Source organism: Eublepharis macularius, chromosome 3 (assembly GCF_028583425.1).
Source record: "Eublepharis macularius isolate TG4126 chromosome 3, MPM_Emac_v1.0, whole genome shotgun sequence".
Classification (NCBI taxonomy): domain Eukaryota; kingdom Metazoa; phylum Chordata; class Lepidosauria; order Squamata; family Eublepharidae; genus Eublepharis; species Eublepharis macularius.
In genome coordinates, this window is record NC_072792.1 from 144,570,028 (window position 1) to 144,592,033 (window position 22,006).

General features: G+C 42.2%; 1 protein-coding gene across 1 annotated transcript; it reads left to right on the forward strand.

The window, feature by feature from the left end:
• The first annotated feature begins 2,588 nt into the window (after positions 1 to 2,588).
• On the forward strand, positions 2,589 to 21,743 carry ILDR1 (immunoglobulin like domain containing receptor 1). Its single transcript, XM_054974777.1, has 8 exons — positions 2,589 to 2,897; positions 6,357 to 6,527; positions 7,618 to 7,767; positions 8,224 to 8,343; positions 9,935 to 10,081; positions 11,983 to 12,087; positions 15,744 to 16,573; positions 17,647 to 21,743. The coding sequence occupies exons 1-8, from the start codon at positions 2,834 to 2,836 to the stop codon at positions 17,686 to 17,688; spliced, it is 1,629 nt and encodes a 542-aa protein (XP_054830752.1). The 5' UTR covers positions 2,589 to 2,833; the 3' UTR covers positions 17,689 to 21,743.
• The last annotated feature ends 263 nt before the right edge of the window (positions 21,744 to 22,006 follow it).

Here is a 22,006-nt window from a genome sequence, read left to right on the forward strand (position 1 = left end):
TACTTCATGTCAACGTGCTTGGTATGGTGGTGGATGTATTCTCTCTGTGAGAACTTGATACAACTGTGATTGTCTTCATTGATTGTTACAGGTAGTGAGATCTGTATTCCAAGGTATTCTACTAGTTGCTTTAGCCATGTTATCTCTTGGCAACATAGTCCAGCTGATAGGTATTCAGCTTCTGTTGAAGACTGAGCGACTCTTTCTCACTTGACCAATTTATCATTCCATTTCCATTGAAGAAAGTATATCCATTGGTAGATAATCTGGTATTCAAGTCTTCTCCATAATTAGAGTCTGTGTACACAATTAGTTCAGGCTCGCTGGTAGCTGGTAGCTTGAGCTTGAATGTGCTGTACCTTTCAGATGTATGACAAGTCTCTTGACTGCATTCCAGTCTTTGTGAGTTGGTGCTGAAGGTTTTCTGCATAGTAGACCCACTGCAGCACTTATGTCAGGTCTTGTTAGTGTAACGATGTAGAGTAGCTTGCCTATGGCAGCACAATACTTGACTGTTGGGAGGTTTTTGGTGTCATCTAGGTCCTTTACATAGCTTGGTTCTATGGGAGTAGCAACTCCCATGGATATATATAAGGATATAAGGTCTTTGATCTTTTGCTCTTGGTTGATAAGGAAAAGTTTATCTTCTTCTTTATAAAGTTGCATGCCTAGGTAGTGAGTAACATTACCCATTTGCTTGATTTCAACATGTTTGCTTAGGTGTTGTACAACTTCTTTTCTGTCATCTGGATTTTTATGTGCCAGAGTCAAATCATCAACAAAAATCAGTAGATAAATCCATTTGCCATTGTTCTGTTTGGTGTATAGGCATTTTCACTTCTCTCAAATCCTCCTTGGATGAGTAGATCATGCAGTTTTAAGTTCCAAACTCGAGCAGCTTGTTTGAGTCCATAGATACTCTTCTGTAGTTTGCATACAAGGTCTTCTTGTCCTGCTTTCTCAAATCCAGGAGGTTGGAGCACGTAGATATCTTCTTCTAGTTCCCCATGCAGAAATACTGTCTTGACATCAAGATGTTCCACATGCATGCTTTTGCTTGCAGCAACACTTAGTAGTGTTCATACAGTTGTGTGTCCCACAACAGGTTCAAAGTTTCCATCAAAATTTTCTCCATATTTCTGAGAGAAACCTTTAGCACCTAGTCTTGCTTTGTATCTTTGGATTGAGCCATGTTCATCATGCTTGACCTTGAAAACCCCTTTGCACACTACTGCCTTCCTCTTCCGAGGTAGCAGTGTGAGTGTCCATGTTTTATTCTTGTGTAGGACTTCAAGTTCTTCTTGCGTGGCTTTTCTCCATTTCTTTTTTTTATTTAATATTTTTTCCAATTTAACATATAAAACGAGCAATGTACATCTCAAATACATAACAGTACAATACCAAAGAAAGTGTAATACTATGAGTCGTACAATAGATGTATTAAATGTTACTAACCAGAACTATGTACAGTACAATTAAAATGTTAATAAAACTGTAAATAAAATTTTTGGTTCTGCTACTACTAAACCGGGTTATTGCTGACATAGCTGTAATATATATAGTGAATGGGTCGCTCATTGAGCTAAGGCTGTATAAAGAATTATTTTCAGGGGGTGTAGGTCTTTTTCAGATATATATTCTGGTACCCAATAAATGGGTACCATTTAGCCATAAAATCAGTTTCTTTTGGAAAGTGCATTGCTTGATAAATTTTATCATGATTTTTTAATTGTATATAGTGATCCCAAATTTTAGCCATCCGGCTATCACTTGATGGACATATTGGTGATTTCCAATTAGTTGCTATTACCGATTTGGTTGCCACTAGGAGGTTGTTGATCAAATCTTTTCTTATTTTGGGGACTGATATAGATTCCCATTAAGCTCAAAATATTTCTGGGGCGAGTGGAATTGTATAGCCAGTAATTTCTTGTATGTGTTCTAATATGTCTTTCCAAAATTTTTCTATTTGGGGACATTCTACCAACAATGCGCAAATGAACCTATTCCACTGCAGCGTTTCCAACAGAACGGTAAGTAAGTTGGTGAAGTCACAGAAAGTTTTTTTGGTGTTATATACCACCTATGTATTATTTTATACAATTGGATTTTGTTCGTAAGTGTATGAGAGTTTAAAACGCTTGAGGACCAGATTTTCTCCCATTTTTCTGATGCGAACTCTGATTTGCAATTTAATTGATATTTTTGGGGTTTGCCTTTGATTGTTGTTAATAGTATGTTGTATAGTTTAGAGGCTTAATCTGTAGAGATGGGCAGCTGAAGCTTTTCAGGGCCAGAGGTAAACAACCTCCGTTGCGTCTCAGGACATTTTCCTCCAGGCCTATTGGCAGCAAAGAGCTTCCACACACATGGGAAGCAAGGGCTGACTTGCCAATTTTGTGTTTCTGGACTCCTGTGACATTGCACGTAGCAGGATCCAGTCCTCCAGCGACTTTCTAACTGGACTAAGGGAGGAATAGCCGCAGGCCCAGCTGGGGAACGCGGAGGAGGCGCTTGGCCGGTAGGCGGAAGCGGGGTGCGCCTGCACCTGGCAGCGAATCGTCGGAGGGCGCCGGCCGCGGGAAGAAATGGCAAAGCGCAGCGGCAGCAGGTGCCGGAGGAGCTCTGGGGAAGAGCCCGGGAAGGAAGGCGCTGCCAGTTGCATCTAGGTGCTCCTTCCCCGGAAAAGGGAGCCAGCTGCCCCAGGGCGATCGCGAGCGCCAGATAAGAGAAGCCGGCAGCCGCCGCCCGGGCAGGAATCTCGCTCGACAGGAGCAGCGCCTGGGGCGCGGTGAGAGTTTGCGCAGGGCTGCGGGCGACGGGAGGAGGCGCCATGGCCTGGAAGTGGCCGCGGGAGCAACAGGTGCTCCTTCTCGGCCTCACCTGGCTCTGCACAGGTGAGTCGGGCTGGTGGGGTGGCTGCTGCCTCCTGGCCGCGTCATTCTTTTTCTGCTGTTGGTGGGTGGCCCCCTACCTGGGCTTCACTCCACCTGCTCGGCCTTTTGTTGCTGTAGCTTCCTCATCAGGCCGACCAGGCACGTCTCAAACCCCTCCAGGCTTTCCCCTGCCAACTCGTCGGGGGCAATTGTGAAACCTTTAACTAGGAAGGATTTTTATGCTGGGAAGATTTCAGGCTAGTATGTGCCCGTTGTAGGGTTTATTTGTAGAAAATCTTTTTCTGTTTTTATTTTTAAACTTAAAAACGTGCAAGTAAAACTTAAGCACAAGTTAAACAGAAAGGCAGGAAATCTGTGCAGAGTGACTCCCAGCTGGGTGAACAGATTCTTTTCTTACTTCAGTATCATATCGTTTATTACAGTCATAAGACCTGCGTATAAATTATACAAAGGGAAAATACAATTAAAGGATTAAAAAGGTTAGTTTAAAAGCTTTTAAAATGCAACTCCCGTAATTTAAGAATCAAAGTGCAGAATTTAGCAACTTGACATGTAATCATGACATTTTATCAGATAAAAACCAGTGTAGCCTTGCTTTATTAGTAACTGTATGACTGTGGAGATCATATCAACTGATGGGGTAATAAATCTAAGACAAACTTCCCTGTAAAATGGACAGCTAAAAACATTAATACTTCAGTTATGATGTTGGGCTGTGGTTCTATCTATGCTTGTCTAGAAATTCTAGTAAGTTAATAAAGATATACCTACAGATGATACAGACCAAACTGGAGGAAATTTATTTCAAAGTAAATATATTTAGTTCTGACCTGAGTAGCCCTGGCTAGCCTTGTAGAAGCTAAGCAGGGTCAACCCTGGTTAGTACTTGGATGGGAGACCACCAGGAAGGCTAGGGTTGCTATGCAGAGGTAGGCAAACTACCTCTGAAAAATCTCTCGCCTTGAAACCCCTATAGTGTTGCCATGTCAGCTGTGACTTGATGTCAATATATATATATATATATATATATTGAAAATGCAAAACTGATTGTTACTTACAGCTGTCTTCACTTCACTATTCCTTTCTATCCAAATAGAAGGTTGCTGTCTTGTCACTGAAGATTTGTGCATCTGCTTGTGTATGTGTTCTTGGAAATAAATCATCCTGTGTTGAATAGTGCTTATTCCCTAATAATTCCCAAAATAGTTGTTTCTTGTATGCCCTGAAATATCCTTTCTCTTTCTCTCCACCCCCTTTTTTGTTTTGTTTTTTGAACATCCAGCGTGATGGGAACTTGAAAGCTTCCTACTCTTGTGATATTTTGGTTGGGCCAAATGTTGGTTTTGGAATTTTGCCATAGATCAAATATCTATTTACAACCTTCCCTTATGAAACATTCTAAGGATTATAGCCTTAGTTTACCTGTGAAAGTAACCTAAGGCTACTGCTTCAATCAATTACTATTTTCTAGCAGATAAAGTAATTTTGTACTGTAATAAAATAGGAGACTGGAGGTACCTTAAAAACTGATAGAATTTATTCCAGCATAAGCTTTCATGAGGTCACTTTGTCGGATGCATGATTTTGATTAGAATATTTGCTGTGGGAGAGAGAACTTAAAAAATTAATAAAGTTAATCTCTAGTAGAAAACAAAGTGCTATAGTCCTTTAGAGAAAGCTGCAGTTCCGAGCATATTTGGTTAGACATCAGCCCCCTTGGAATCATTTTGATAGGAATTGCTTCTGAGTCGAAGCGATTTGTGTTGAGCTGCAAAGAATTAGTAAGTAACTTCTGTGAGTCTCCAGCAGGCTCCGTCTATGTAGTTAAAAAAAAAAAGTCTGAATGAAGACAACCTGTCCTGATTGGCTCGGAAATAGTAACAGGGTGTTAGAACGGTATGAAGGCAGAGGCATAGTCTATATGGAATAAACAGCCATGCAGGCATTTTTTTTAAAAACCCTCCTATGTCACACACTAATGTTTCCTTGTGTAGCAATTTCCTGTGTTTCTAGTTATACATTAAAGCTCACATCAAAGGCAAGATGATTTTTCAGGAGAACAAAATATGCTTTGCTTACTAGAGGCCATAGCTGCATCTCATGTCAGAGATCTGAGATATGGGGAGCACCTTCCAGTTGAAACAGAGAGCACTGGGCCAGATGATCTGATTCAGAATTGTGTCATTCAAAGGTAACATCAAACCATTTCGTGAAGGGGGGGAGGGGAGATACCTGAGCTTGTGTGCCCCTGCAGTGAGCAGAGATCTGATTAGACTTCTACTTTCACAGCTGCATTTGAACCATTTGGGGCAAAACATAGTTTGTTGTTACAGATTAGACATGACAAATTATGGCTTGCTGCAAAAATAGAAATCCTGAATTAGATTGTTGTATGTGAACTTAAGGATCCTCCAAGGCTTGTTTGCATCACAACAGACTATAGATTGCTATTCTGTCTGATCGGTGCTGATAAGGAGGTTCATATGCTTCTGTGTACCCTAAGCTGGATGTCAGATCTCAAAAGCTCCCAGATACACAGGGCCTACGGTATAAAGGAATGTAAAACACAAAGAATCACCATGTACACAAAATAATGCTAAACTATGAATTGTATCTAAATATTTTTGTATGGTATTAAAAAGTGAATATTATTGTTCATACAAAAAGAAAGATGTTGTAATACAGTGTCTAGTAATTGTTATAACACCACCCACACAGAGCAAGCAAGCAATGTGTTCCAAACACTAAATAAACCAGATGGAATAAATATGTACAAATAGCAAGTATTCAAATAAGACTTCAAAGAATCACAACTATCCAGTTCAAGTATCCAGTACTATCAATGAATGATGACTCTTCCCGCAAACAATACAGGCAGTACCAACTGTCATTTAGGCAGTGCTCTCATTTTAAGAAGAGATGACCCATCTTCCAACACTTTTTGGAAGATGTGATTTATTTTTATTTATTTTTGCTACACATGGAATGGTAAAAACTGTAATGTGAATGTTTCATTTGGGATGACTTTGCTGAGTACTTAAGTTTACAACTTCTGAGGAAGGCTACTAGAAATGAGTCTTACTGGAATGCTTGTTATGTCAAGCACTGACAGCGAGTTAAATTGGTTGCTGTTCGTCTGTTTCTGTTCGTCTGTTGAGCTATTCTGCCTGTCCAGAGCAGTACATGTTTATATTGTGTTATCTCAAGTGGTGTGGCTATCTTTGGTAGTGGCAATGGTGTTAACACTTTTTTTTTGTTATCATGTTTACCCATGATAAGGAACCACAAGAGTACGGCTGATATAATGTATGCTTAAATCTTTTTAAACATGTCAAGCTACAGTTGTTCCGGAGGTAAATTTAATGCATCTCATACGGTTGGTAAATAATTCTAAAAGAGTAGAATTTCATGTTGCTTTAATGTATGTTTACAGCTGCTTGTTTGTGTTCTTCATTGCAGGCTGTTTCTCTCTTTTGGTGACCGTGCCGGACACTGAACGTTACACAACTTTATTTGCTTCTGTGACTCTCAGGTGTGACTACAGCACCTCTGCTCAGCTGCAGGATGTGGTAGTTACCTGGCGTTTTAAGTCCTTCTGCAAGGATCCCATCTTTGATTACTATTCTGTTGGTGAGTTCTACCGAATGCTTCTGTTAAGAAGCATCATCTACAAAAAGTGGCCAGAGGAAGGAAATTCCCCAGGCAAGGCAGCTCTTTGATCTTCACAGGCAAGGCAGCTCTTTGATCTTTTCCCACCCAGCAGCTGATCTGGGGGTTTAAATGCCTCTTTCCATGCTGCTGTGAAGCGCCATGGAAAGGGACATTTAACCCCGCCCCCCGGCTTGGATCGGCTGTTTGCCGCTTTGCAGTGGCACAGAAATGGGTATTTAATCCCCTTGACCAAAGCTTCCCGAAGCAATACGAATCACTTTGAGAAGCTTAGATTTGCGAATTGGGTCTAATTTGGGTATTTTACCCGAATCAGAAACCCAAATTACACACCCCTAGAGAGGGTGATTCAGGAAGGCCAAAGCATGATTGGAAGGAGGCCTGGGGTGGAACAAGAAACCCCTCTATAAGGAAGTTCCTGATGATGGTGGATTGAGAGGCAGCTCTGGAGAGGCTGTTTCCCCTGGTCAAAAGAAGGAACAAGATGGTGCAATCCCCTTCCCTGGCTGGTCAGAGGCCTGAGGACGTGCATTGACAGCAACCAGCAGGATGATAGAGGCCATGCTTGGGACATTACTGAGGGAGGAGCCTCATAGAATTTAATCTCTCTCCACTTTGGCTTTCTGCATGCAACAGGGAGGGAGCATGGGTGAGGCAAGAGATCTGAACATTTTCTACTGGAATACATTTTAAATTTTAAGGTGCTACTGTTCCAATGTGAGACATTGGGCCGTTTCCATACGTACCAGCATAGCGCTAAGCTGTCACTATGAGGGCATCTTCCTGGCATGATTTCTGACCCTCATTGCGAGAGTTTAGCGCTATGCTGGTACATGAGGAAATGGCCCTTTCCTCACTGAAGGAAACTAATGAAACCAGTTTTTTATGGTTGCCTTTGTTAATGTTTTGTTCATTACATGAGCACATGTGATCTTTTTCAGATCTTTTGAAAGATAATACCATATGAATACTTAGCATACTATATGGGTGTAAAGGGATCTACAAATAAATCAGTATTCATTTTGCATCTGGTTGGGGTTTCTTTTTGCAGCCTATCAGGCTGGCCTAGCTATTGGCCAGGATCCTTCCAATGACTGTAATGACAACCAACGGGAAGTGCGCATCGTAGCTCAGAGAAGAGGACAGAATGAACCTGTGCTGGGTGTTGATTACAGACAGCGGAAAATCACAATCCAGAACCGTAAGGAAAACGATGGTGTACAGTTTTGATAAGAATAAGATCATATCAGTGTTGGACAAAGTTGGACATCCCAAAGTTGGACTGTCAAGAGTTCATGCTACCCTGGCGAATAAAAAAAAATTACTGGCTACTAGGCAGTAAACACATGAATACCAGTGCTAGGAGGTAGCATCAGGGGAAGGCTTTGGCCTCTATGCCATCTTTGTTGGCCCATCATATACATGACTTAGTGGGAGTTCCGTTACTGTCAGTACTAATGGAGAGGCAATTGCTTCATGTTGCGTCAGCCTGTATCTTGTGGAGGTCAAGGATGAAGATCAAAATCCCAACATTTTCCATGATTATTTCCAGACACCTTTTTTTTTTTTTTGCAATTTAAGAACATCTGCAGTGATATAAGAACTCTTAATACCAGCCAGTCATCTGCTTCCCCTGTATTGTGTTCCTCCTCCACAGGTGCAGATCTTGTGATCAACGAGGTGATGTGGTGGGACAATGGGGTCTATTATTGTACTGTTGAGGCTCCAGGAGATACCACTGGTGACCCAGATAAAGAAGTGAAGCTAATTGTTTTGCGTATGTAGTGCCATTTTGTTGTCTTTCTTGTTAGGATAATTTTTTCTTCTGCTTTCTTTTAGAGATTATTTTTATTTATTTACTTTACATTATTTATAGTCTGCCTTTGTCTCTGAGATTCAAGGTGGATTGCACACTGTAAGTTAATATGATCAGCAGCTAGGACATTCAAGAACAATACAGAAGGGTATGGATTACAAAAAATTGCAGGGGGGGAGCTGAAATCTGATACAGAGCTGAAACAATGCTGAAAAAAATAAGTAATTTAACACGACGTATTCAATGACATGGAAACTACCTAGTAGGAACATATTTACCACAACAGATGGTACAGAGTAGAATACTCTACAGTCCCTGTCCCTTTACCAAAGCATCTCTCTGAACTATTTCCTTACAGCACAGTCTAATGACCTGTGCAAAAAGCCCTCCTCAATAATTCACTTTTGCATAGTTTGCAGAAAGCCAGGAGAGTGGGAGCTTTCCTGACTTTCAGTTAGGACATCCCATAAGGTGCACGTGTACAAACAGCCCAGTGAGTTGAGTGGCACCTGTAGAAGGCCCTGTTCAGATGTGCGAAACTGCCATGGTAGGCCATAGGGAGAGAGGCATTTCTGTAGCTATGAGACACCAAAGCCGTGAAGGGCTTTTGTATATGATAGCCACAACCTTGAATTGAGCCTAGTAACTGATGGGCAGATTAGAGAATGGAGTTCACAAGAGGACATAAATCCAGAGGAGTTAGCCGTGTTAGTCTATAGTAGCAAAATAATAAAGAGTCCGGTAACACCTTTAAGACTAACCAACTTTACTGTAGCATAAGCTTTCGAGAGTCACAGCTCTCTTCGTCAGATGCATGATGCATATTATGAACCTAAAGATGTTTGCTCAGAAGAATGTTCTGCTGAACTGAGTAGGGTTTGCTTAGTTTGGCCTTAGGGCCTCCTCATGTCTGGGCCCTCCCACCAGGATAGAGCCCCATTGGCGTTTTTAAAAATCACTTGAAAATGGTAGCGGCATCCCCGAGGATGCTGTCACATCCAGTTTGGCTCTTAGACTAAAAGTCTAATAGGAGGTAGGTGTGCACACTGGGATACCAGATAGGTTTTTGGCAGGGGTAAGATGATGTGTTGAAGACAGGATTTGTCAAGACAAGCTAGGATTCACTGGTTGTCTGCATGCTGGACCCTGGTGTCACTAAGCATAGTTTTTTTTAAAAAAAACCCATGGTTTCTCATTATGTCTGAACTTGCTATCAGTTGCCTTTTGACTGCAGAGATGAGCAGAAGGGCATGTCACTGACAAGAACAACAAGTGCCATCCAGGAAGATTGGCCTGGCCCAAAATTGATATGAACACTTCTTTACCGCTTTTGTTCTGGCATGGTCAAACTGATCTTGCCCCTGCCTGCTATCCTTTTGTGTCTTTTTTTTAATGGTGATCCCGAAGACAGGACTTGGGTCTCTGATTTGGAAGAAGCTTTTGGGGGATGAGGCGCGTGTGTGTGCGTGTGTGTGTGTGGGGGGGTGATCTATAGATACATAGCCAGGAGTAAAGCCAGCCTTTTTTATGGTCACTCTCTTCTTGCAATCAGATTGGCTGACAGTGATGTTGATTGTTCTGGGTGGCCTCCTCCTCTTTGTGCTGATCGGGGTGTGCTGGTGCCAGTGTTGTCCTCAGCATTGCTGTTGCCACGTTCGCTGTCCCTGCTGTCCAACCCGCTGCTGTTGTGATGAAGAAGGTAAAACACAAGCAGGATTTCTACTCCATTCATTCATCTCCCATTCCTTAAAAAAAAAGTACTCTGTGTAGGTTGCTTTCATACACACTTCAATGACCAGCAAGCTATCTTGACATTTCTGTGCTTCAGTTCTGAACACACACACACCCTTGCACCCACACCCCAGTTAATAAACTTACCTATGTGTATTGTAACCTGTATGTATAAATCTGGGTGCCCTCATAATCATGCTTTTTCCTGCTGCTCCTTGTCTCCATTTGTTTATGCCGTTTACTGTTCCTATGTCAGCATATAGAAACAAGTTGTGTACGCTTCAGACACACTGAAGCAGAGACTCCTCAGACTATATTAAGTGATAAGGATAGTATGTCAAGGAACTCTGGCTTACACATATAAAGCTAGAGAAGCTAGTATCTCCAGCTGTACCAGTGGCTGAAAGCAGAAGCACTCATTGATTGGGGATAGAATATATACTGTTGTTTTATGGGCTGTTAAGGTGAAGATCTGCTGTGCTTCCGCGTGGAGATCTAACTGTAGGGTCATGTGCCAGCAAGCCTCAGAGATGATAATATATAGATCAGGATCTTTTCAGTAATAATGGCTTGTTAAAGATCAAAGAATCATTAGTTTTCTAAAGCAGTTGAAATGCTGCCTTTCTGGGATTTATAGGGAGAATATGGCCAGAGGTTTGCTACATAAATTGTGCAGCTCTAAATCAGACTTGTGCGGATCTGAATTGCCAGTGAAAGTAAAAACCAAATTTCTTTATGTGGCAATATGTAACATCTGTGGTTTTATTTGCCTTTTACTTTATCTTGGATTTGGAGTTCTTGCTGGCCTCACCCTCAGAGCATGTTTTTGGCTGTGCACTAGTGAAGGTAGACATGCCTCTGTGTTCAGAGGCATTTCCTGCCTATGACATCCCAGATAATGTTAATGCAGCTACTAGTTTGGTGAACCGGGTATAGGAGTGACTGTGATGATTTGCTGCCCCCCGACTGCCCCCTTTAGAATGTGCATTCTGTGTTTTCTTTGGGAACTCGAGTCTCTGATTCCAGAATGCTCTAGCTAGTGCCTGCCTGCCCCCCTTTCCACAAATCTTTATGTATTTTCCACTGCTGCCTGCTTCTTGTTGTTTATTAGTCTCAGAAAGGAGAAGGTTTGGGAGGACTCAGAATGAGTACAATTGCAAGATTAGAGGCTAATATTCTTATAGGCATTATAGACTGAAACTATAATGACTAGCCTGAAAGTGATGGCTGAGATGGCCAAAATCCAATAATCTGTCTGCTAGGATGTTGTGGCTAATGATGATGCTGAATTCATAAAGTTGAACTCAAAAGATTCACTTCCAAATCCCCAGGCCCCTTAGAGGTTCTCCTCCAGTTTATAATAGGCTTGCTGCACTGCTTCACTGCCCCAGCTATTGGCCTGGCAAGAGCAGAGTAGGACTTCCATTATGTCCTAGATGTGAAAGGGTCCAGGGCATCATGGCCCATGGGAGACATAATTCCTGATGCCCTAAACATTGTTACAACAGCATCTCAGGCAAAATTCTCCTACTGAGAATGTCTCTGCCGCTGCAAGATCATTTTTGGAGTGAGTATGGTGGAGGTGGGCAGGTTTGTGGTAAGGACTGGGGAGGCTTCAGGAGCTCATGTTCTCTGTGACATCAGGTTCAAACTTCAGAATGGGCTAGGGAAGCTAATCATGAACTGATTTTTTTTAAAATGGGCAAGAGGAGAATACTTTTCCTGAGCCCTTCCCAAATCAAGGCCAGGGAAATTTGTTCATCACTGTTACTGGCTCTTGCTGTCTTGTAGTAATGACTACAAAATCCTGAACACGGAGCACTTGAATGCCAGACAGATATAAAATCTATTGGTTTTTCTGTCCTCTAGTCCTGGAACGGCACCGCTTCATGAAGCAAGCTCGGCAGCTTTTACCGTGGATGAAACAGCACTCTCAGTCATCTTCATACCAACTCAACCCACTCTTGCAGCGAGGTAGGGCCATTGTTACCAATCTAGGGGGTAGGAGGCTGCCCTTTTGATGTTGTATGTAGGCCCTTCAGTGCCAAAAGTTTGTGATTCAGCTCTATAATGCTACATGTCCCACAGACGAGAAAGTTTCTGAGTTGCAGGAGGAGATGTTTATATTCCACACATTGGCACTTTGAGAGGGCGAGCGTACAATTTTGTAACTGGCAGAGAATTCAATGTTTTTTTTTAGTCTTGCTGTCTCGTCCGAAAAAGTGATGCGCTAGCTCTTATGACTGTTCAGGTAAGCTTGAAAGTACATTGCCAGAGTGTTGTGAAACCAAAGAAGCCAGAGTGGATTTGAGAGAGACTTGTAATGATCCAGAGAAATGGTGTTTTAGCATTCTACATTGCTTCTCATCTGTCTCCTGATCAGCAGAAGCAGACATAATGCAAGCAAAATATATGCATATTGGCATAACATTTTTCTAGTTGTGGAATTCTGATTTTTGTTGTGTAGTATATATGTGTATATGTTTTCACCAGGCATGCTTTGCATAGAATATGCACAGCCCTGATTATAGATAGGCTATCAAACATTGCTGACACATAAAGGAAGGATGTATTGCTATTCAGCCGCAAGGCTCCAATATGTGTAAATGAGTGAAGGGGAGAGAGTGAGAGAGAGAACTTCTTTTGTAGAAGCTAGGCAATTGTGAAAATGTGTTCATCACGTCTCTCTCCCACTTACTGGGCTCCAAGGCCATTTTATTTGATCTTGGAATTAGAATTGTTAAATATGTTTAATTGCTATCGTGGGGTTGAAAGAGTCATATTAAACATTCACAAATTAGAACTGAACTGTTGCCTCGAGGTCTCCGCCTATACTTAGGCTATCTAAATCCCCATAAGCCCAGTACTATAATTTTCATTTGAATTAATTACTCAGATTTATTTTCCTTCTGGCAAAATTGCACTTAAATTCCAGTTTGACAAGTATGTATTTAATGCTGGTTTAAATAACTTCTTATGCAAGGAGTTCTCCAGGAACTTCCACCATCTAAACAAAAATTAAAGGAGAACCTTAGTGCAAAGGAGTGTATCTTGGGAGGCTGGAGGGGAGAGTTTGAAAACTCAAGTGTAGGAATTAAGAGGCAAATGATACAAGAGACTTCATCTGTTAGATGTTTTTAAAAACATGTAAAAATAAGTAGGAGTTTTCTGGAACTTTAAAGATTAACATGTCTATCTCATGGGGGGAAAAACATGCAGTTTTTAAAATATAGTTTATTTTAAAAATTAAGAGCCATTATTAAAAATATGTACACACCACCTTTCCTTACTGACATCAAAATGTCGAGTATCTCCATTCCATTTTCATTCTGTTATTAGCAGGACAGATGTAGGTTTCTCTAAGTAAGCATTCTTATTTAGCTCTGTACTCACTGACCTTGTACTTATAGCCCTTCCTAGAGTTTAACATAATTTCCTCAGAGCTTGATAAAGGAGCAGAGTAGAACCTGTGTCTTGTACATAGCCATCCATGTTCCCTGCCCTCCAAGGGCCAAATCTGAAACTGGACCCACTGGGTTAAGTGATCCAGTCAGTCCCTCAGACTGTGACCTTATTAGTTGGGATGAACCTCATAACAACCTATTCTGTTGAGATAGATTTAATTAATTAAGCTCTCCCACCCGTGGAACAAAAGTCTATTATGGATAAGCTGGAGCAACTAAGGACTAAACTCTTGGAGATGAAGCATCACCCCCATGCTCCCAGTCCCCCTCACTGCCACTGTAATTGTGGCTTGCCCAGAGGTCCCTGTGTCAGTCCACACATCAGCAGAATCTGCTAAGCCAATAGATACAACTTTTCGTGACTAGTAATCTGCCCCATCTAAAGAGCATGTTTCTACCTAACCTAAAAAAACGAGATCCTCTATGGAAGGGTTTTTAAATTGCTATTTAGAAGACCATGAGATTGGTACTGCGAGACCTTGTCCAGGAGACCCTACTGGGCCCTCTAGTTTGGCCTCAGTGCCCATACAGAAAAAATGGATCCATCTTAATGGACCTTAATGGGAATGTGGACAAAACAGGAAAACTAAGCTGACATTCAGGAACCCAGACTGAGCATTAACTGCAATGTATTCTGTGGAATATGACAGGACCCCAAGTTTCTACAGTTTGTAAAATGTTATGAAATTATTTTCATCGTGGTTAACATCAGACCTGGTATTAAATGGATTTCTCACCTACATACTCAATGCTCTATTTACTCTCATCTATTAAAAGATGCCATAGTTGGGGGCTGGCATGCCTAATTTCTATGTCAGTGAAGTGTGTTATAGCATTGCTCATTCCCCTATGATCTGTAGCAATGGCCTGTCTTTTGACTTTTAAAGATCGATTAATTTTGGCTGAATGGACTACTGGCATTTTATATTTCTCTGCTGATAGAAGACTGGCAGCTTATTCACTATTGTAGGATGGGTGAACTACCGTCATGTTCTGGGGAATAATAAAAGGTTGTAGAGAACAGGAAACTGAGAATCACTGTCATTGGAGGCATCACATTAGAGGCTTGTAATGAAGTCCACAGTTTTTCTGCAGCTCTGTACTAGTTACAATAATGTTGGTTTAGCACTGGCTACAGTTCTGATCATCCTTAATTTTGATGCGTGGTCATTCTGCTAATTAGTTATCTGTGTTGAAGTAGTAAAAACAGGGCAAAAATCTGGTTGCTCTTGAAGGCTTGTTTGCTTTAAAGAAAGGAAAGAAGCTGAACAGGAAAGCATGTGGTAGTTTGATTAGAGTCTCTTATCACAAAGTAGACTAGTTGAAACTAGACGTGCCAGCAGTGGACATACTTGTTTAAATCTGGGGCTGCTCCAGTTATGTACAAAGCAGACGATGGGCTCTACATTTAAGAGTAAAGGGGCTGCATGAGTGAGGACAGCTGAACCCAGCTTCTCCAGCATGTTACATTCGGATGCCTTTTGTTTCCAAGAGAAAATTGCCTGGGCAACACACTGTGGTGGAATAAACCAGTCAAGAAAAGACGATTTGGCATCTGTTAATTGCATGCTCTTCTTTAAATCAGACACACCCTTCACATGTGCTTGGGGCAGACCAGAACTGCTCAAAGGGGCTATCTTGTCTTGTTTGAGCCTCCATCTCAGTTGTGCTGTCCACTTTTGGTGGGTTTCAGTTCACTCTGTTAAGATTCTAGGGGTTATACTATACCCAGTATTATTGCTGGAGAAGCAAGTTAATGCAGCTGGGTTTTTTGCCTTCATTTAGAAGGCGCCTTACCTTGACTCGGGGGATCTGGCCTTGTAGTTCTATACCATTGTAACTTCTATTGCATGATTTATTGTATGTAGTATCTTTCCTTTGCTGCCTTTGTCCTTTACTTTTGTAGTCCATTTTCTGTATTGTTTACAATAGGTTGTGTGTTAATTTTTTAAATCTACATCATCTTTTCATTTGGTAATTTTAGTCCTATTGCATTGTTCATCAAATGTCTGATAGCACTGTTTTTTATATTTTTAATGTGCCTTGAGTCTCAGTGAAGAAATGCAGTCTATATATGAAATAAACAAAAAAATGTTTAATTAGACATCTTGCACCTTTTCACAGACTTCTCATGACTTGGTGGTGTCTCTTTTCCGTGTTCTCTAGATGTGTCTCTGCAAAGCAGTCAGCCACTGATGCACTCGTTTGGCCAGGTGCCTGCAAACAACAAGGTCTTGGACTACCTTGAGTCAGAGATCAGGAACCTCAACCTGTCCCAGCCTCTGTTGCCTTCTCATCATGTTGGGGGTAGTCAGAACCCTAGTATATTGTCTTCTCTAGGCCCAGAGATTGTGGAACGCAGGGTCATCCACCTTCCTCCCATAGTTGAACGCATCCCATCCTCTCAGAGAACCAGCAGTTCACATCCGCAGCAGTCTATACGGACTCCTAGACCTCGGAGCAATACAAGTGCGGAAGAGAGGGAGGGAAGGAGATGGAGGCATATGTCTTTGGATGAAATTTCCCACTCCAGCTACGATCAGGAGTCTGGGGACCGACAGCGAGATCATAGAGTTGAAAGGTGGAGAAATGGGAGGCGTTATGATAGGTCCCAGAGTTCCAGGCCAGATGTGTCATCCTCATTGCATGGTAGGAGCAATCTTGATGCCTATCCTGAGGATACCAGAAGGGAGGGCTATGGCCGGCAGCACTCTGACAGAAGATATCAGCGTTCAGGGAGGCAGGCGTATCAACATCTCAGTAGGAGAGACAGTGACTCTGATCACCGGGGTCGCCGACATCGCAGCTATTCTCCTCCATCTCGTCGGAGTTCCTGGAGCTCAGTTGAAGATTATGAGCGCTTTCAAGAGAATAACAGACGACATCGCCAGCACCGTTCTCCTGACTGGCCAGAGGAGAAACCCCCTAGTTATCGTTCAGTAGAAATAACTCCAACCAAAAGCAGAAAATCCAGATATCCTACAGAACAACAATCGGTAAATAAGCCTTCCTTGTGATAAATAGAGCTACTTTCATGAGCACATAGATTGGTAGATTGCCACATCTGTTGAAAACTGAAGCCAGATGTGTCATGGAAAAGGACACTTGTGGCGATATGAACATGCTCTTAGCTCTTTCTTTCATGTCAGCGTGTAGCGCACTGGTAAATCAAAAACTAACATGGCACTTATGACCCTCCAGTCAACTTAAGTAATCTGTCAGCAGGACATTGTTTTTCAGCTACAGGATATGGAAGCAGCAGTAGCAACCAAGCATGCAAGCACAAGGAGACATACAAGCAGTATTTGATTACTTCTTTGTATGTCTCCTTCAGCTACTCCTTTTAGGAGAATACAGGATGACCATACTTTCGTTAAGGGCTCCCCCCCATCCCCATTTGCGCACTGGGAGCAAGAATGGCTTGATGCTGCATGTCAGTCAGACAGGCATCGGTTTGGTGTAGTGGAGTGCGGGACTCTAAACTGGAGAACCGGGTTTGAGTTGTGGGGATAATAATAACATACTTTGTAAACTGCTCTGAGTGGGTGTTAAGTTGTCCTCAAGGGTGGTATATATATCAGTTGTTGTTGTTGTTACAAAGATCGCTGACAGAGTTCACAGTTCTGTGAACTGCCTATCTTCATTATGTCTGTCTTCAGTCAGAGAAGGGCTTGTATGTACCATTACTCTGAAACTGATTGACAAGGTGTCCGAAGTTAGTGAATAGCATCCCTTACTGTAACCATTGTCAGACTAGGATCTAGGAGATGCAGGTTCAAATTCACACTCTGCCATAGAAGCTACCTATGTTACCTTGGGCCACTTACACACCCTCAGCCTGGGCAGCCTCACAGGGTTGCTGTGAGGATAAGATGGAGGAGAGAAGAATGATGTAAGCCACTTTGGGTCTCCATTGGGGAGAAAGATGGAGTAGCAATGAATAAATAACATCAACGTCAGACCAGGCTGTGGTTGAGTTAACCCAGTGCCAGTTTTAGTCAAGTAAAAGTATTAGAGAGTTAAATTCATCCCTGCCTCTTTTTAACAGCATATTCCTTTTGTTCTCTAGGAAAAAGGCAGCTCTCGCAGCGGCAGGAGTGTTGTCATTTAGCCTCTTTGCTTCACCACCACATCAAATGGAGTAGCATTGTTTCTCTGAGCAGGAGACATTTGTGGCTAAGGATGTTAGCCCTCAAATGGAAAACACTGTCAAGGGGGGTGTGCCTCCTCGCTGCCTTCAGCCCTGCCTCTTCTGGGATGGCTTCAGTTTCCAAAAAGTTCTGAGTAGTGGTCTGTGAAAAGGTGATTATGAAGGCATCGCTCTCTCTTGAAATGGAACCTCCCTTCTAAGAATCCATTTTGTCTTCTCTCTAAGGATATAATGAAAGAGTCAGCTTCAGCAAAACTCATAGAAACTGTAATATCACACAGGCAGAATCAAGAGTGGCGTCATGTAAGTGCTGCACCGGGATGGGATCTAACACCGAGCTGGTATAACTTTGACTAGATCAGGCCTGATTCGAAGCGCTTCCTACTCTACAATCCTGTGAATGCATTGTTAGAAGTAAATTTACTTCTTCATCCTCGAAGTAAGCGTGGTTAAGATCAGGATTTAATTCAGCTGGCTTGTGCCCATTCTCGGAGGGAAAATAACAAAATAGCTAAACCGTTTTTCCATGAATTTCTCTTTGAATTTTATAAAATCTTATGTCACTTTCTGCAAGGTAAGGCAGATATCATATAGTGGGGTGGACTCAACCTGTCCTACCACTCCACTGAGCAAAATTTGAAGCCTTCTTCCAACCTGAGAAGACTCACTCCAGTTTCAGTAGCTCTTCCTTCAATGGAATCTGTGCCTTTGTGCTCTCTGCAGAAGGAGTTCACAGTGGCTTCTGTGCTAAAAGGGGGGCCTACAGACTTACGGGTGGGTTACTTTGCAGCTAGGAGAAAAGGCAGGAGTAGGGGGGGGAAGCTGAAGCAGAGGGACAGCTGCACATCCACAGTGGAGATGGCACATGCTAGGGGTGGCGTGGGGAGGGCATAGGAGGGGCTTGGCACTTCACCAGCAGCCCCTCGTGGTCCTCACCGCCATTCCTGGATGGAGTTCACAGTGGCTTCTGTGCTAAAAAGAGAAGTGGAGATATGCTTGCTGTACATGCTCACCACCACCACAAGACATTTGGCTCCGTTCCCAGCTCCGGGGAGTGCTGCTGTAACAGTAAAATAACAGGACAAATCTGCCACTGTTGGTTCCCTGGCAGAGCTGCTTTTTGTCGGTGACCTAAGGTATCACTTCTAACTTCTTGGTGGTGAATTGTCTTTACTGAATGCAATCTCTCACAGAGTCAACTCTGCATAAATTCCACTGATTGACCCTTAATTTCCCAGGATTATAGTCAGCATAGTTTACAAGAAACTAAGCAGACCTGGTTTCACTCACTTGCTGCCAGTAAGAACTGAGGGTGCTTGGAAAAACTCCAGAAAATAACTGCCATTTATGCATCAGAAGCAAAGTATATTTTCTAAAGAAATGCCTTTTTTCAGCCTTTCCTATCTGTTATTGGGGGGGGGGCGTGTCCTAAGTGCCTCTGCATTTCGAGATATAGTGAACAGACCTCTGAGGGAAATTTCCCATCTTCAGCATTCTAGTCTCTGCTCTTGCTTTGTTTCTGTTGTGTACACATTGCATTGTTTCCCCCCCACAAATTTGTTGCTCAATAGATCTATAAGCTTTGCTGTATAGATCCATAATGTGCTTTGCTTGGAAGTAATTTCATGAGTAAGAGCAAAGGGAGAGAGGTACTGCTGAATAACTACAGAAACTCTTTTGCCGCATCAGGTAAAGTGGTAATGCATTTATTTGAAACAGAGTTTGTGCCCTTGCCTAAGCAGAAAGCACTTACTCTCAAGCAAGGTAGATGAACTTGTTGATTCTGTGAATTTCCCAGTCAAGCTGTGAACATTGTTTTTCATCTCACACTTTTCTTGAGAGCTCCCAACTCTCAGATGTTGCATTTTGGGTGACCTGGGGACTGGACTAAAGAAAATGGGGAAGCAGAAGAGATCGATTTGTTAAGCAGACTCCATGTGATCTATGGAGAGGGTGAGCAGGAGCTTTACAGTGGAGGGTAAAGTCCCTCCTTTCAGCCACTAGAAGCCCAGCCAGAATTGCCTGAAACAAAGACAGTGTCTAATGTGTATTGCATTTTTATATCGAGATATTAGGACTTTTTAGGAATGAGTACTGGAATTCTTGGGCATTCTGTAAGTTACGTATTGAATTCCATACTGGAAGTCTGTTTTGATTATGATGCACTTATTGCACTGGCAAGTACTCTTTCTATAACCGGATGTGATTGATTTGCCATTTTGGATATATATCTTGAAGAAGTGGATCACATCCTAGGTTAGTACCACATGTAATGGGACCATTTTTTGGTGTTCATAGGACTTGTTCAGGCAGAATGAATAGATTACAGCCAAACCTGAATTTATATAAAAGCAAGCAAAGTAAAACAAGTCATTCTGTGGAAAGGCTGAGTGGAAGGGTTGAATAACTGAATAAATACATCGTTAATTTTTAACACATGCCTTTGGGACATTTTTTGGAAATGTCTCTTGCATAATGAAAGGTATTGGACTTTGACCTGGAAGTTTGCATTTGATAAACAATTCAGTTGCTAACTTATTGTGTGCTCTTAGCTGAATAATTTCTGCTAAGGGCATGTTTGCTCTGTGTTGTCATGTTTTCAGGAGCATGCCATACAAGAAGCAGCATCTGGTAACTACCCTAGAGACAGCAGGTATCTTGTCTGATGGGAACCCCGCTCTAACAGCAGGAAGACTGTCGTGCAAACTGCATAGGCTCTTCCGGTCCTACAATTGACTTATTAAACTTGAGGCCATTTTGGTGGGGAAAAGTATCAATGTGGGTGAAGTTACCCAGTTTGCAGGAAGTGGACATGCCGTCTCTTTTCTGTTTATAAGGGCTTGGAGAGTTGGAAACATGCACATGCATCAGCATAACTCATCTCTGGACTACTTAGTACTTGCTCCATTGGAAAGTATTGGCCTACCATTCCAGTAGGCAAAGTGCAAAGGCTTCCTCCAGTCCAAGCAGCCTTTCTCCCAACTTCAGTTACTCTTCCAATGGAGGAAGGCCCCTTAGACTGGAAGAACTCTTTCCAGCCCATGCTAGGATGCTGCCTGTTATGTCTAAGGTCCCATGAAACCCTATCAGCTTCATCTTTGATGACATATGCAGTTTCACTTGGTGTTGCAGTTAGATAATAAGTGTGTCCCTAGAAATCTGTAATGGTTGTAATATTGGGGTCCAGTAGCTGGAATGTGATCCTGCAATACACACCTGTGATTCATGTGTACCTCTGTGGTATAGCTAGGGAAGAATTGCCAGCTCTAGCAGTACCTTTTCACCTGGATATGCCACGTATTACAACTTGAGATAGATACTTGAGGCTAATGTCAGTTTCAATTTGACTGATAGCCTGAATCCTGATCGAAGTCATCAGATTGTGTAAGCTTTGCAAATGTTGTTTCCATACGCATTCATTGAATAAACTATATAAAATTGCTTAATAACTGAGCATGATCAAATTAGAGAATACCAAATAAACATCTGGAGTGGCTTGTACTGTGATATGTTGTTGCATCACAATTGACTAGGAACGAAAGGCTTGTATCCCATGAGAGTTCCACAGACAGAAAGGGAATTATTTTTGCGGACAACTGTTTTCCTATTGATTCATTCATCATGTTGTTGCTGCAGTGGGCCAACTTTTTCTCCAGGAGCAGAAATTTAGAGAATATTTTGGGCAGGAGGCGGCAGCTGGGAAGCCCTGCTCTATGGCTAGAAATCTCCAGTGGATCCAAGGCCAGGTTCACACATACACATACATTTTTGATGGCTGGCAACTGAATATGTGAACTGACTTGGAAAGGCGTTGAATTTGAATTTGATATATGAATGTCAATACCTATACTTAAGTTTTCACTTTGTTTTGCAGTCATTCTGATGAATATTTACATGTCAACTAGTTTCCAAACTAGTTTCATTGCTAAAGTTTCTCCCTCTTTTTACCTAATGATGAGCCAGTTAAAGAATACCCATTTCGATGTATTGTCGAAGGCTTTCACGGCCGGAGAACGATGGTTGTTGGGGGTTTTCTGGGCTGTATTGCCGTGGTCTTGGCATTGTAGTTCCTGACGTTTCGCCAGCAGCTGTGGCTGGCATCTTCAGAGGTGTAGCACACTGAGAGATCTCTGTCTTTTGGTGCTACACCTCTGAAGATGCCAGCCACAGCTGCTGGCGAAACGTCAGGAACTACAATGCCAAGACCACGGCAATACAGCCTGGAAAACCCCCAACAACCATAATACCCATTTCATTTATTTGCAAATATGAATGGCAG